The following is a 15,330-nucleotide window of genomic DNA, read 5'->3' on the forward strand; positions in this document are numbered from 1 at the left end:
GTGTTTTGAATGAGACTGCACCTAAATAATTGGAGTACCAGAATTTTGGTGCTTGTTGAGTTCCAAAACTTCTTTTTGATAACCAAAAAACTCAACCAACAGCATTCATACCACCCTGCTCAAACAAACCAAAAAGAATTCCAAACTCCCTCAGGCCAGAAAGTTATGGCTATCATTTGGTGATAAGCTAAAGGAACCTCATTTGTGGTACAAGGCAGGCTAATGAATTCTGAAGCCTACTGTGAGACATTTAGAAAACGGAAGCAAGTCATTCAGATCTCACAATCTCTTGACTACCACTGTTGTGTTTTTGCACAACAATGTTTGGCCACAAATTGCCTAGAAAATGCAATAACTTCTGTATCAGGTCATATCAGATATTTCTGAAGATCTACTGAACATAAAGACTTGCCGAGCACATGAAATGTTGCTTTGCTCCCAACATTTTGAATCTGATGAAAAACTTCAAGCTGCTGCCAGAAGGTGGCTGCCATCTCAGACAGACAAATTTCATTCAGACGGTACTTTATGACTAATTAAGATACTCAAATAAATATGAATAATGATTATGTACAGCAGTAATACAAAAGTGTAGTTCTAAAATGGTTCTAATAAATTTTCTTCAGTTTCCCAATATTTTATTTACTGTCCAACAAAGATTACTGTCAATACAGTACATAAATTAAATGTTTGAAATTTTTATCACTGAAGTCAACAACAAAAGACAGCATATTTTCTTGGTTGCAGAAGTCAACAACAAAAGGCAGCATATTTGCTTGGTTGCAGTATACTTTTACAATATGCTATTTTATTTAACATGTTTATCAATGTGCACATGCAGGAATTTGGAACTTCTGTTTTAATTGTTACTTTCCTCAATGCTATCCTGTGATTCACAGAATTCCAAAAATTCCATTCTATCTCGTAAAGAACTGTACGAAACTCAATGTTTCTGAATGATAGGTCATTTACAGAAAATCAACCAATAATTGAACCAACAGTATATGTACAATTACTTATGTTAATGGACTGCATTGTGTTACTTGCAATATCAGCAAAGAGAACTATTTGCTACTATACAAAAAGAAGTGAGAAGATAATTGACATCGACTGAGAAAGCAGAGGACCCAGTATCAAATCCTGTGTTCTACCAGCAGCGATTTATCTGCAACCACAACAATGTTCCTTATCCAAACTGATGGAGCTATGTAAAACACTCTTTATTCATATTAGATGAATATAAGTTATTCATTATGCTTTTGCAATTGTTTAAGTTCCTTCAAAAGGATGTTGCGGCTTACACAGCAATGCCTTAGACAGTTCACTTATGGAGTGTACAGAGAAGCCTGCAATAATTAACACATAGAAGAAATCTATCCGACCAAAGCTCCAGAAAGTATGAGGCTCCTGTGAATGATGGCCACATTAACAACAACTGCTTACCTTTATTTCATTGTTAGGCTTCCAATAGCGTGGAGCAATCTGGTCTGTGACCCAAGAGGAGAGGAGCCGTGTAGGCGGTGACCCGACACTCGCCACTGCTTCCGATATGTAGTTGACACCATCAAGGACTTTGCGGGCGGCATTCTGTGTGCCGATGAGGTTACCACCTGTACCCTGCCAATGAGACTTCTGTTACTACACACTAAGACAATCGACACTTCATTCCTGTGTGTAAGTTCAATTGTGTGCACAATACCCTCACTCACACACACACACACACACACACACACACACACACACACACACACACACGGATGAGGGTCACCAAGAAAGTAATACTCCACATTCTTTTTCTTTCACAATTATTTATCCCATCTAATATAAATCACACAATGAACCAATGATATTTTATCTACACACCCTATTTTCCCACATTAATCTCATTCTGGCATATGGCCTTTCTTCGGCAACAACCAAAGGCATGTATGCCATATCGGACACAGTCCTTGCTCTGGTCACGAAGCTGTTTCTCCACTGTGTATTTCTCAAAATCTCTTCCACAAATGCTATCCTTTAATGGAAGTCCTAGGGAACTAGGTCAGGGCTGTAGAACGGGTGGAATAGCGCTAATCAACCCTTTTTCATGACACTCACACTTTTGACTATCCAAGAGTGTGGTTAATTGCTTCAACACTTCTTTTGCTGATTGACAGCAGCAATGTCAACTGTTAAGTCATAACGTGTCAATCCTTGCGAATGAAAATATCTGCATGCTGCACTGTGTCAAGTGTGACAGCTGCGAACAGTCTCCCCAACTCACTGCAAAGAGTGGAACTCCATCAAACTGTCTTCTGGTGGCTTCACCGTCTGTGTGCATTAACCGAATGTCTTCTTGTCAACAGCTCATACTCCAAACACTTCACACAAATGTTTCAACGAAGGCATGCTGCTTGTAATGCATGTCATTTACAGATGCCATTTTGAAACACTGAAGCAGCTACGTTATTGGAGGAAATGGAAACTTTGTCACACACTTGGGAAACTTCAAAGCGTTCACACTTTGTGCTCTTCATTTGCAAAATTGTTGACAGTTGAGGGAAAAAAGTAGATCATTACTGTCTGGAAGAGCGCCGGCCGAAGTGGCCGTGCGGTTAAAGGCGCTGCAGTCTGGAACCGCAGGACCGCTACGGTCGCAGGTTCGAATCCTGCCTCGGGCATGGATGTTTGTGATGTCCTTAGGTTAGTTAGGTTTAACTAGTTCTAAGTTCTAGGGGACTAATGACCTCAGCAGTTGAGTCCCATAGTGCTCAGAGCCATTTGAACCATTGTCCGGAAGACCCTTGTACTTGGGGGCTTTTTATACTACTATAATTTACATAAACCTTAAAAATTAGAAACTTAAAATGTCACATACGAAACATGTTAGTATCCCAACAATTCTACACAAACAAAGACCTTGCAGCGGAGGGGAAATACACTCCCCACCACTAGTTGGGTACCAGTAAAGCAAAAAAATGCATACCAGGCAGTTACGTTAAGAACTGATCACCCTGTATTATTTGGAAGTTAGTTTGTGACTGAGTCGTAGTACAGTTCCTCCTCCTCTTAAATGTCGTTTCACAGTGACAAATCAAAGATACCTTTGCACAGTGTTCCATGCCAGTGATCACCTTTACCTCTGGGTTCATTGTAAATTGGAATGTAATTCACTTGCTGTTGTATAATGATATTTAAAGAGGGGTGGGGGCAAGGGAGATGGAAGGCATTTGATGCAGTTTGCACAGTTGCCTAATGAACAAAATATGTGCTTATAGTATATTGAATTAACTTTGGGATTGGACTGAGGACATCCAAGTAGATAGATCTCTGTACATCCTTCTTAATGGATGCAAATATTAGATATGGAAGTACGGTCAGGCCAACTCCAAACAGCTATACAGCTAGTACTGTTCATTTTCTAAACAAATCGATCATACTGCACAACAGGACCCACTACTTTTTGATTACATGATTGCCAATAAATCCCCGGAAAGAGTCTTTACTGCAAAATAACTGTGTGTATGGAATATGAAGAATTTAAGGTGAGATAATAACATGAAAGTATATTAAAGGCAGATGCCACACTGAGGTTCACTGAAAGAGTCCTATGCAACTGTAATTCATCCACCTAAATGGTAGATGACAGATTACATTGATACTTATGTTTTGCTTGTCACTCTTCATCCACATTTATACTTTACAAACCACCTAACAGTGAATGACAGAGGGTGATTTCCACTGCAGTACTTATTACGATTTCTTGCTGTTCTACTCACGTATAGAACACAAGAAGAATGACTGCTCATCTAATACCTCTGAAAGTGCTGTGGTAAGTCTGAATCATTCTTAAGTTCTCTATGGAAGTGTATTCTTAGGTTCCTCACTTAATACTGCTTCTTGAAACTTGGTAAGAATGCTTTCACTTGTTAATTGGCATCTACCTTCACGCATCTGTGAATTCAGTTTATGGTATTTCAGTGGCACTCTGCTGTGAGTAAACAAATTTGTGATGCCTTGTACAAACTTCCTCGGTATAAAGTCAATATCCTCAGTTCGACATATTTATATGGGGCTCACAAACATGAATAATATTCTAGGACAGGCTTGTTAGCAGACTCCTTTGCAAACTGGTGGTATTTTTCCAGTATCCTACCAATGAGTGTGCCATCTGCTTTACCTAAAACTGAGCCTATGTGATCGTTCTATTTCATATCTCCACAAACTGTTGTGTCCAGACATTTGTACAAGTTAGACCACTCAACAGATCAATACTTCCTGATCTACACTGGCTCGGAAGTGAGTGCCATTCCCATGGAAAACCCACCAATGGAGCTTACAATACCAACTGTCTGATAATGCATCGCAAACGATTCTCACATCAACTTTTTCAGAAGTGTGAAGTGGCTGTGGACCTCGGCCTAGGCAAGAAATTCCTGAGGCATTTTTTGGTCATGGTCATTCAAGAACCGATCCCTTGGGTACGAATTTTTTACATCACTTTCATCTCTCCCCAGATCCAACATGACGTTTCCTCAGGCAAACCAGTTGCGGGGAGTCAATACCTCATCACAACACCCACAGGTGGTTCCTTCAGTAACTATTCAGACAGCAACCACGTAAACGGAGCTATTCTGACAGCAACCACGTAAACATCAACAGACGACACAGACATATAGTCAGGGCAAACTGCACTGCGGCACTCACCACAGAAACAGGTCAGTATGGTAAACGTTGCTAACACGGTGCGTGCATCCCCCACATATGCCACTCCCCCTTTCTGTGCATGTCTGTTCTCTTGAAAATGCAAAAAATGGCTCAAATGGCTCTGAGCACTATGGAACTTAACTTCTGAGGTCATCAGTCCCCCCTGACAATGCACTGACATTTAAGCCACAAGGTGTTGTGCACGAGATTGTGAACACGAACACACACACACACACACACACACACACACACACACACACACACACACACACTCTCTCTCTCTCTCTCTCTCTCTCTCTCTCTCTCTCTCTCTGTCTCTCTCTCTTTACAATCCCTACTTATGTAAGTCAATTATGAAGAGGAGCAGAGTCAGTTTTTCATGTCCAAAGAGCAAAATTTTTTCAACCAAAAATGGTACTATGTCCAGCAATTTACTGTTTCCCCTGATTTAAGTCACGAATGGTACATTTACTGGGACAGTTAGCACAGGTCATGTGATTTTCCATGTCATGATATTCCCTACAATCACTTCCGTCACTATATTCATCTGCAAGGTCTTTCTTGGTCAGGTTTATCTTCATTCAGGCTACGCCCATTCTGAGTTGGTTCAGGCTTCCATCTCACGTTCCCACTGCTGACCATCTCCTCTAGTGGAGGTAGTTGCTAGGATGTTTGCAAAGTTCTTTTTTCAGGAACTTTTTCCAGGATTTTAGTCTTCCAATTCTACAGGGAGTGGTGATCATTAAAAGGTATGTGTGAGCTGCTCAGTATTTCACGACTGGCTCTTTGGGACTTTTGGGGTGCACAAATCAGGTTGTTTTGTATAGTTTATTGAGGGTTTCACTAAACCGGTAATTAATAATCATGTTTCATTTAAGTTTTAAGTTTATCTTTTGTCAAGTTTTGAACCGGACTACATCGGGTAGGCATATTCTGCTGTGGAGAAGCACAGTGTCTGGGCTGCTGCTCTCAGCTTCCTTGGGCTAGCTTGTAACGCCGGAAATGCATATCCTCCTATTTCCCTCTATTGTACTATACATTTTTTTCCTTATTTTGTTACCTGAAGATATGACATTTCTGTGTCTTTATATATTGTAATTGTTTTACTATTTATGCATTTATGTCGATGTATTATTCGTTTGTTTCGTAAATATTATTTGTATTTTTATGCTGGGTCTGGCCTAGGGAAAACTATGCTATCGAACGATTACATCGATAGGTCGTGTGGAGAACCAAAGTGTTTAGGATCTTTGGTAGGGTGAAATCTGCCGCGTGGAACGCGGGCAGAGCGGAGTCTGGCTGGAGTAGGGCGGTGGAGCAGGTATGTTGTGTGACGCTCCTGCGAGTTGCCGCGCTTTTGGGGTTTGGCAGCATGTAATTGTGCTCGACTTGCTATGATAGTTTCTGACACAGTGTCGTGGACGGGAAGCGTTAGCTGGCACACATCAAGAGCCCGTTTCGCCTGGTGACCGTGTCGAGAAGAAGGCGCGCCAACATCCAGCTTCTGCAACAGCGATGGCCGACAATGAGTGACTGTCGCCACCTCCTCGACCGATGACTTCAAACCTTCAATCAACCAACAAGGAAGACTAAAAGCACGTAAAGTTTTAGAACTGTATGGCAGACCTCAGCTTTTCAAATTATTCCATTAGCAAAATACAGCAACTTAGCATGAACCTTTGTTGCTCATTGTCCCAATTGCATTACCAAGCAGGGTCCCTTCCTTTTCCGAAATAAACCCGAGTGTCGTTGAAATTCAAACGCCAGCATTAAAGTAATATCATTCCATTTCACTGCTTTAATTTCAAAGTTCAGTTAAGGTATTCATAGCTGGCTACAATATTTATATTACACAAGCACAAATTAAGAGTGCGAGTTTTGTTACCATATTTTAGCTTACCTGTGACTGCAGCTCAGCTTGGTACGTACTAAATTTTACTATTGTTAATTGTTCAGAATCATTTAATTAAAGTTCAAAGTTAAATCTCTTATTTCTAAATTGCATAGATTCAAGTAGCTTTTGAAATGATTGTTGAGGTAGCCCAAGACTAACCTTATTTTATTGAATTTCATAGTGCTTCAGAAACAAAGTTCACTATTAATTTCAGTCACTAAATTAACTTTCAATTTTCCAGTTTTATTAATTCTTTTGCTAAATTAAGTCAGAGTGTGTTGAAATTTATTACTTCTGACAAACATTCAGTTTTCACACAATATGTGTCAACCTTCAGTTGCCACGCTTTTAGTGCTAATTATATGTGCAATAACCTTTCTTTTTCAGTTATTATAGTAGTTGTCCACAGGACTGGTGACTGTAATTTTCCCCAAATCTCAAATATCTAAATAACGCCAGTTAAATGTTAACGTAACGACCGCGCGTTTACTTTCCTTATTAAGTTTACCCCTTTTCAAAATAAATTTCCAATTTCATTTGCATATTTCCTTTCATTTAGATGTAACCCTTTCCTCCCTCTTTACCGACAGATTAGCTTCGGTGAAGATTGCTTTTCCCAAATTTCCATTAGGTGCGTGCGGTTTAATTTTTCACTGTCATTAAGGTCGATAAGTGAGGGGGAGGTTACAAGCTCTCCACATATTGTTGCCAATTTTCTCAGCATGCCGTGTCCTGCTGCTACTTTATGACAGGTCTTCTTGTACTGAAGTGTGTGTAACACTGACAGGTCCAGGATATAGGTGCTGACTTGTGCCTTTCAGGGATTTGGTTTAAGGGAAACTTCCCGGCAGGATTCTGACACAGTTGTTAGAGTGGGTTCCAGGTTTTGTTCTACATCCTCAAAACTGTCATAGCTGCTCCTGTACAGGAAGCAGGTCGTGTAACACATGTTATGTGGAATTGTTTGGAAGACATATAGCAGTTGGCACACCTAAGAAAATCGTTAATGAATCAGGAGGGGTTGGCCATTAGTAAGTCTCTTAGATTCGTATCGAACTGTACTTTACGAGAAGCTAATTTTTTTTAAAAGTTGCCGGTAAGTTGAGATGTAAATGGTCATATAACTTTCAATGCATAAATGCAGAAATCTCTGCCACAATTTATGAATACACAGTCCTGAGTTTCATCTGCCTTCAACCTTGCAAGTGTAAAGACATTCCACCTTGCTCAGCATTTGAACATTTAATTCAGCATGCTGTCGCCAGCAATTTCTGTATGAGGCGCAGTAACTGAAGCTGGGCCTTGTTGCCGATGTTCCTGTCTGTCATGTGAAGTCCTAGTCTGTAATGAGAGAGTGTTGGATTGAATAGTGAACCATTGTGATGGTTCTCCTAATTTTATGTTTTGCTGGCACGTGAAATCAATAATAATAATACTTGAAAAGTACTATCTTGTGCAGTGGTAATGTGTACTCAATCATGAATCATAATCAAGATGTGTGACGGTGTATTGAGAATCTTCAATAAAATTACCAGACTGAACTGTGCCTCGCACTGAAACATTTTTACAGTGTGTGTCCAGAAATTATAATGTTGATTTTGTTACTAGATCACAAAATATTAAGATCATACATGTTCAATAATGAACGATCAATAACACAGCTCTACAAAATAAATTTTTTTTTCGTTGCCAGTGAAGTTTGAACGAAAATGGGATGTTGTTATGATACTCATTCCGAGTATATTTGTACTTTTTCCAAATTGGGTCTGGTTTTTGAGATATAGGTTATTTGTGGAAATGAGAGTTTCATGTGGATAATATCGACTGCAGGGTCCATATATGGTGTAATGTATTTGCTACCTGTTTTTTAATTAGTGATATTGTACTATCTTTATTAAACAATTGTGCTCAGGGAGTGCATCTGTGTGGTTGAGGATTACATCATGCAAACATCACACTGTCAACATGTGTTCAGTCCTGTTGTGCGGTGCGTGTGTTGAAGATATTGAGGGTTATGCAGATTTGAATTCGGCGGTACTCGACATTCATTTGTTGGCCGAGGTAATCCCCGCAACAGCCGATAGGTAGCGTTCAGTGTAAACAAGAAAAATGGCGATGGTCGAAAGTCACACACATGTGCAGTGCAGCTTCAAGGAGATAGAACCTTTTCATCGTGACGTAGCAAATAAGAGGTGAGTATTCATTTCACACAAAACAATTAATGATGTTTGTTGGATATGATTGACATGCAAATACAAGAAAGTTCTGAATAATATGTAGTATTTGTGCAATTTTTGTTTTAGGAAAACATGAGTTCTTCACGCCGTCTTTGCGTGAACCATCCAGATGAGTTCTGCTACATTTGTGGTGAATACGTTCTTCAAAAGAACAGGAAGAATATCACTCCTTTTGTGAGGGAAGCGTATCTGGCATATTTCGGAATTAAACTTGGAGATCAAGACAAGGCGTGGGCACCCCATAAAGTTTGTAAATGCTGTGTGGAGTGCTTACGGCAGTGGACAAAACGAAAAAGGAAAAGCTTAAACTTCGGAATGCCTTTGGTATGGCGAGAGCAGAAGAACCATACAGATGATTGCTATTTTTGCATTGTTAATGTGAAAGGTTTTAATAGGTTCAAAAAACGAAAGTGGGAATATCCCGATTTGGAGTCAGCAAGAAGACCGGTTGTGCACAGCAACGATGTTCCTGTACCAACCTTCGCAACATTACCCACGCTAACATCATCAGATGACGATGTGCACGGCGAGGAACGTACAAGTAGTGGTTCGGAATACGAAGGACGTGAGACACAACCCCAGCAGTTCGACCAGAAGGAGCTCAGTGACTTGATACGAGAACTCAATCTTTCAAAGCAAGCATCAGAACTCTTAGCATCCAGGCTTAAGGAAAAGAACTGTCTTCATCCAAGTGTTAAAATAACAGCTTACCGGACGAGAGAAGAAAACCTTCTTCCATACTTCAACCAAGAAGAGGTTATAGTGTATTGCAGCAATATACCTGGACTTTTACTTGAATTGGGGCTGCCGGAATATAGACCAGAGGACTGGCGTCTCTTCATAGACAGTTCCACTAGAAGTTTGAAATGTGTTCTCCTACACAATGGCAATCGTTACGCATCTATTCCAATTGCCCACTCAACAAAACTTTGTGAAGCATATGCTAACATCAAGATGGTTCTGCAGAAAATTCAGTATATGCAGCACCAGTGGTTGATTTGTGTTGATTTGAAAATTGTGAACTTCTTGCTTGGACAACAAAGTGGATACACAAAGCACCCATGTTTTATCTGCATGTGGGATAGTAGGGCAAAGCACGAACATTGGAAGCAGAAAACATGGCCTCCAAGGGAACATATGGCTGTTGGTGAAGCAAACATCATTAATGAACCTCTGGTTAGTAGGGACAAGATTGTTCTTCCACCATTACATATTAAGTTAGGAGTAATGAAGCAATTCACCAAAGCTTTAGACAGAAATGGTAATTGCTTCACATACATCTGCAATACGTTCCCTGGACTCAGTAGTGAAAAACTTAAGGCAGGAATATTTGATGGTCCTCAAATTCGCAGGCTCATCAACGATACCAATTTTACAAGTGTCATGACTGTCACTGAAGCATCGGCCTGGAACAGTTTTGTCGCTGTTGTAAAATGTTTTTTGGGCAATCATAAAGCTCCCAATTACGAGGAACTGGTCAAAAACATGCTCACTAACTTTCAAAACTTAGGAGCTAACATGAGCATAAAATTGCACTTCCTTCACAGCCACTTGGATCGATTTCCTCGTACTCTAGGTGATTTCAGTGAGGAACAAGGAGAGCGGTTCCATCAAGATATGAAAGGAATAGAGGAAAGATATAAAGGAAGATGGGACAGGCATATGATGGCAGATTATTGCTGGAATCTGCAACGTGACTGTTCTGAAGAGACCTATAAAAGGAAAGCGTGCAGGAAGCGGTTCGTCATGGACAGAAAATGATATACTTATAGAGAAACTTTTCAATTATGTTTTATACGTGGACAAATGCCTATCAGGTTTTCATAGAAGCTATTTATAAAGATTATTTTCTTTTTTCATTGTAGTTTGTAGCGCTTGAGTTCAGTATTAGCAATTTTTTCTAATTTTTTGAATAAATCATGCATTATCTCAAAAACTAGAGCCAAACTGCATAAATGGTTGCTATATTCGTCCTCAGCACCACTAACCCATCCTAAAGCCACTCAAATATCCTTGGCAAGAAAATGAGTGTTGACCAGTGTAATTTGCAACAGCCCCTCATGTATGAGTGTCTAATGTAACAGTAATTTTTTTCGTTGAAGTGTTGTCAGAATACACTCAAATACATTTCTGAATTTATGGTGTGTTATTTGATACTTGCCCTGCAGCCTATGTAGTTAGCACCTTCTGCTATGACCTTCTGCTGTGCAGCCTGCGAACCATCAAATGTTGACTGACTGTGTGTTGTGTTACGATCGGGCATTAAAGAACATGTAACCTCCCAAGTTTCAATTTATAATGAACGATATATGGGTATACACAACACTTAATATTGTAACAGAGCAACACCCATATCGCTACACAGGCTTATACTACCTGCCAATGTGGGCTCCGTCAGTTTTCCTCAGAAATGATGACTCAATGCCATCAAAACAATTTATCTACTCCTGCTATCTTTCTCCTCCCTCACAGAAACCTACACAGCAATACCTGGAAAGTCAACTCACCCCAGGCCACACGTGCCGTATCTCTGTGCGAACTGCCGCATCCTCCGGATTCTTGTTTCCATACCAGAACTGCCTGCTCCTGTAGATCTCTCCACAATTTGGGCATTCTATCACATACCTGTCAACACACAGCATCACCTGTCAGCTCTATGCACAACTGTCAACAAAGTGCCTGACCTGCGAAATATACTTAACTAGATGCAGGCACAATTTATTTAATTTACTAGAAAAAATCAACTATTTTCATGATACATTGCTATTTACTGAATCTACCACGATAAAAGAATGAAATGTACTCAGAGAGTGACCTGAGATTGTACAAGATATTACATAATATATAGAGTGACAAAACAACACTAATACATTTTTTAAAAAATGCACCACGGTAGAAATATTTAAACCATGTACCTGAGTACCCAGTCTCAACAGCTTCTGTTATAAGAGTATTGTTGTATACAGCGATGGACTGGAGAGAGAGGGAGAGAGGGAGAGAGGGGGAGAGAGAGAGAGAGAGAGAGAGAGAGAGAGAGACATATTTGATACCAAGGCAATTAATGAAAGTGCCGTACCCAGACCATGCGTATTTTGCTAATCCAAACCACGATGTGTCCGATGTAGATGTGAGGCAGGGGGTCACAATAACTTCCATCCCATTGCCATAGCATATCTTGCAGATGTACTGGCAGTTCTCATACTGGTGCTGAAACCTGCAACACAACAAAATAAATATTACACCATTTCCTCACTTTGTACATACATGTCATACTTTTTAATTTTCCATCGTCAACAACATTTTTACACACAAGAAAAAGAATGAAGGTATATTCACTGGAAATATTTCCTCATAGGAAGTAAGTTATGCTGCATCAAACAAAAAATTCAACTGAGAAAGTTATTAAATTTACAGACACAAATACTGACCCATAGTTATCCTCAAAGGCACAATTCGTAGTACTGCTAAAAGACACATTAAAGAAGAAAATGTGAACCCTAGCATTTCAAACTATGTGTACCTTCTTTACTGAGGAAAGAGGAATTTGTCAGGGAAAGTTAGAGAGGAGAAGTGCGGGTAACAGGTCGCACAGACTCTAGGTTCAACAGGACATACATGTACATGTTGTGAGGGTGAGAGAAGATAAAACATAAAGGAAAAAGTATCAAACAGGAGTTCAAAATGACTGGAAAGCACTGCAACAGCTTCAGTTCAGAGATAAAAGTTTCAAAATGAGAAGTGAAAAGACATTAAAAGTGTGAGAGAAATAATAAATAGGAAGGTTAATGTAATAAATAGTACAAAGAAAGGGAGCTGATAGAAAAAAAGGCAAGATGAGGTGGAGAGCGAAAATGACAAATGACTAAGTTAACACCGAATTCCTGTTATATAGGTAAAGGCGTTGTTACGCTAGTTGTGGTTAAGTCAGGGAGAATAGCAGAATGAGAGCACACGGGAATTTGTTCGACACACACTACAGGACAATTATTAGTGGACATTAATAAGGGGTACATTCTCCTCTGCCTTTCTGTTAACTCGAATTCTGCCAGTGACACTTTGGACGAAGTGTCTGAATGTGTGTGGAAGAATGGCACTTTGTTCATCCCCAAGAGCTGAAGTGACAGGTGGTGGTGTGATTTGTATGCTGTGAAGTCCGTGTTGAAACTCAACTTAACAGTGCTCCATTGGGTTCGGGTCAAGTTCTCCGGGCAGGCCAGTCCATTTCAGGAATGCTATTGCCCACAAGTAGCTGTCTCACAGATGCTGCTTTCTGACAGGGAGCACTGTCACGCTGACACAATCAATCAACAACTCCTAACTGTTTCTCTACTGCATGCAGTACACAGTATTGAAAAAAGTATTAACATCCTTCTGCATTTACAGTTTTCTTAAGCACAATAAAAGGATAGCACCTTAACCATAAAAAACAGTCCTGTACCATAAAACTGTCTGTTCTATACTTCACTACTGGGATTACATGTGACGGTATGCAACATTGTTCATACATCCCCAAACCCAAACCCTTCCATTGGGTTGCCACAGGGTATACTGTGAGTCACCACTCATTCCCAGTCAGCCACTGGCCAGTGACATCAATCTTCATATCTCCTCAAGCAGTGCTCAGCAAACTACAGAAACAAGTGGCTTATGAGGACCTGTTCAATTATTCTACTCGACGCCCTATGTGCAGTCTTCGTGCTAACTGACCCGCCGGTACGACTCTGGAACTCACTAGCAATCCCGTCCACTGATTTCAGGTCATTTTAGGGTTCCATACCTTGATCACTAAAAATGGAACTTTATAGAATCACTTTATTGTCCTTCTGTCTGTTTGACTGCCTGTCTGTCTGTCCAAACCCTTTTTCTCAGGAACGAGTGCACGCATCGAGCTAAATTTTATGTCACATATTAGTATATTTGGTTATGTAAAAAACTGAAGCATCTCGGTCAATGCAGTCAAAATACACGGCCACTTATGTCACACATTTTGATATTCAAAAACCGAGTCATCAAAACCTACACGTTACTTCTTGTCGACCGAGAATTGTTAATTTGGTACAAAGCAACATTTCACATTGCAACCGAATGAAAAAATCTGAAAATTGTTAATTTGTATTTATATCGTACGAAAACAAATTATCACACTCTCTGTCTGTCCATCTGTTTTCTCTCTGGAACGGGTAGACATATGAAATTGAAATGTATGCCACAGGCTGAGGTCAACAGCCCTTTGGTGGTGTAAAAATGTTACACTTCTAAATCAAAGCAATCAAATGGTACGACCATTTATGCCATATATTTTGACTCTCACAAACTTGTTCATTAAAGGGTTAAATTTGGCAAGATGAAAGATTTCACAATACAAGTAATAGAAAGGAAAGAAAAAAAAAAAGACAGAAAATTGTAAAATTGTTATTATATCACGCAAAAAATTTCTTTAATAATTTATTATCTGACTTTAAGCTTGAAATTTTTCTGCAAGTATTCGCATGGAGTGTAGCCATGCGCGGAAGTGAAACATGGACGATAAATAGTTTAGACAGGAAGAGAGTAGAAACTTTCGAAATGTAGTGCTACAGAAGAATGCTGAAGGTTAGATGGGTAGGTCATGTACACGGTGTATACGTGGACAAGGAAAAAAAAATCCCAGATTTTTCCCAGATTTCCCGGTTAAAAATACACTTTCTCCTGGGTGACAGTATATTTTCCCTAATCAATCCTTTGAATGGTTATGGTTTTATACACGGGCGTACAATTTCCCGGCATTTTAAAAAGCGAAACTCAGAGAAAAAGACACGTTTTGGAAATATGTTTGATGTGCAGCAACATGTACGCTGCATATTTTCGTATTTCGAAAGCATACATTGGAATTCCACCAAACACAGCATGTTACTTTCCGAATCATTGAAATCGAGATTTTGATGCGCTTTTGTAAGCTGTTTGTAGCTCATGACATGTGATCTCGCCAGCCGATGACAGCGGATATTCAAAGCATAAGACACGTGATGTAGTCAGCCAACAGCAACATCACTGTTAAGTAGCATGAACACACAAACAGGGAAAGTTAATAGTTTAAATTAATATACATAGTGTTGCTACAAGAAAAGCAAAGCTTTCACATATAATATTGGTCTCAAGCTGCAAGAGAAGTTAAGCTTTCACACATACTGCTGATTTTTTTTGCGTGTGTTACACTTTAAGATACATCACACAAATGTGCCAGTAAAATTTTTAATAATGACATAAATGTCTGATCTCCAGGGTTCGAAGTTCTTCTAAATGGCTTGTCATCAAAGAGTTGATTTTTAAATGAGAGTCAAACGCTCTGTGATTTAATAAATTCATGGTACATTTTTGCACATAGCTCAACTTCCGTGAAAGGATATTTACTTTGAAAGTAACTCTTTTCAAACCACCATTCGCAATATTTTCCCGCGACCTGTTAGAAATAGGTTCGTTTCAGCAATTGCCAGAGAGCGCAGATAACAGGCGACACCATGACGTAGGTAGCCC

General features: G+C 39.7%; 1 protein-coding gene across 1 annotated transcript in view; it reads right to left on the reverse strand.

The window, feature by feature from the left end:
* Positions 1-15,330, reverse strand: part of LOC126424783 (zinc finger FYVE domain-containing protein 1-like) — a 101,921-nt gene that overhangs the window by 45,054 nt on the left and 41,537 nt on the right. Inside the window, exons 6-8 of the mRNA XM_050087551.1 lie at positions 11,894-12,031; positions 11,325-11,442; positions 1,444-1,617 (exon numbers count right to left, since the gene is read on the reverse strand). Coding sequence (XP_049943508.1) covers positions 1,444-1,617; positions 11,325-11,442; positions 11,894-12,031 — 430 coding nt within the window. The remainder of the gene's footprint in view (positions 1-1,443; positions 1,618-11,324; positions 11,443-11,893; positions 12,032-15,330) is intronic.

The sequence above is a fragment of the Schistocerca serialis genome, chromosome 10, assembly GCF_023864345.2.
Source record: "Schistocerca serialis cubense isolate TAMUIC-IGC-003099 chromosome 10, iqSchSeri2.2, whole genome shotgun sequence".
Taxonomy (NCBI): domain Eukaryota; kingdom Metazoa; phylum Arthropoda; class Insecta; order Orthoptera; family Acrididae; genus Schistocerca; species Schistocerca serialis.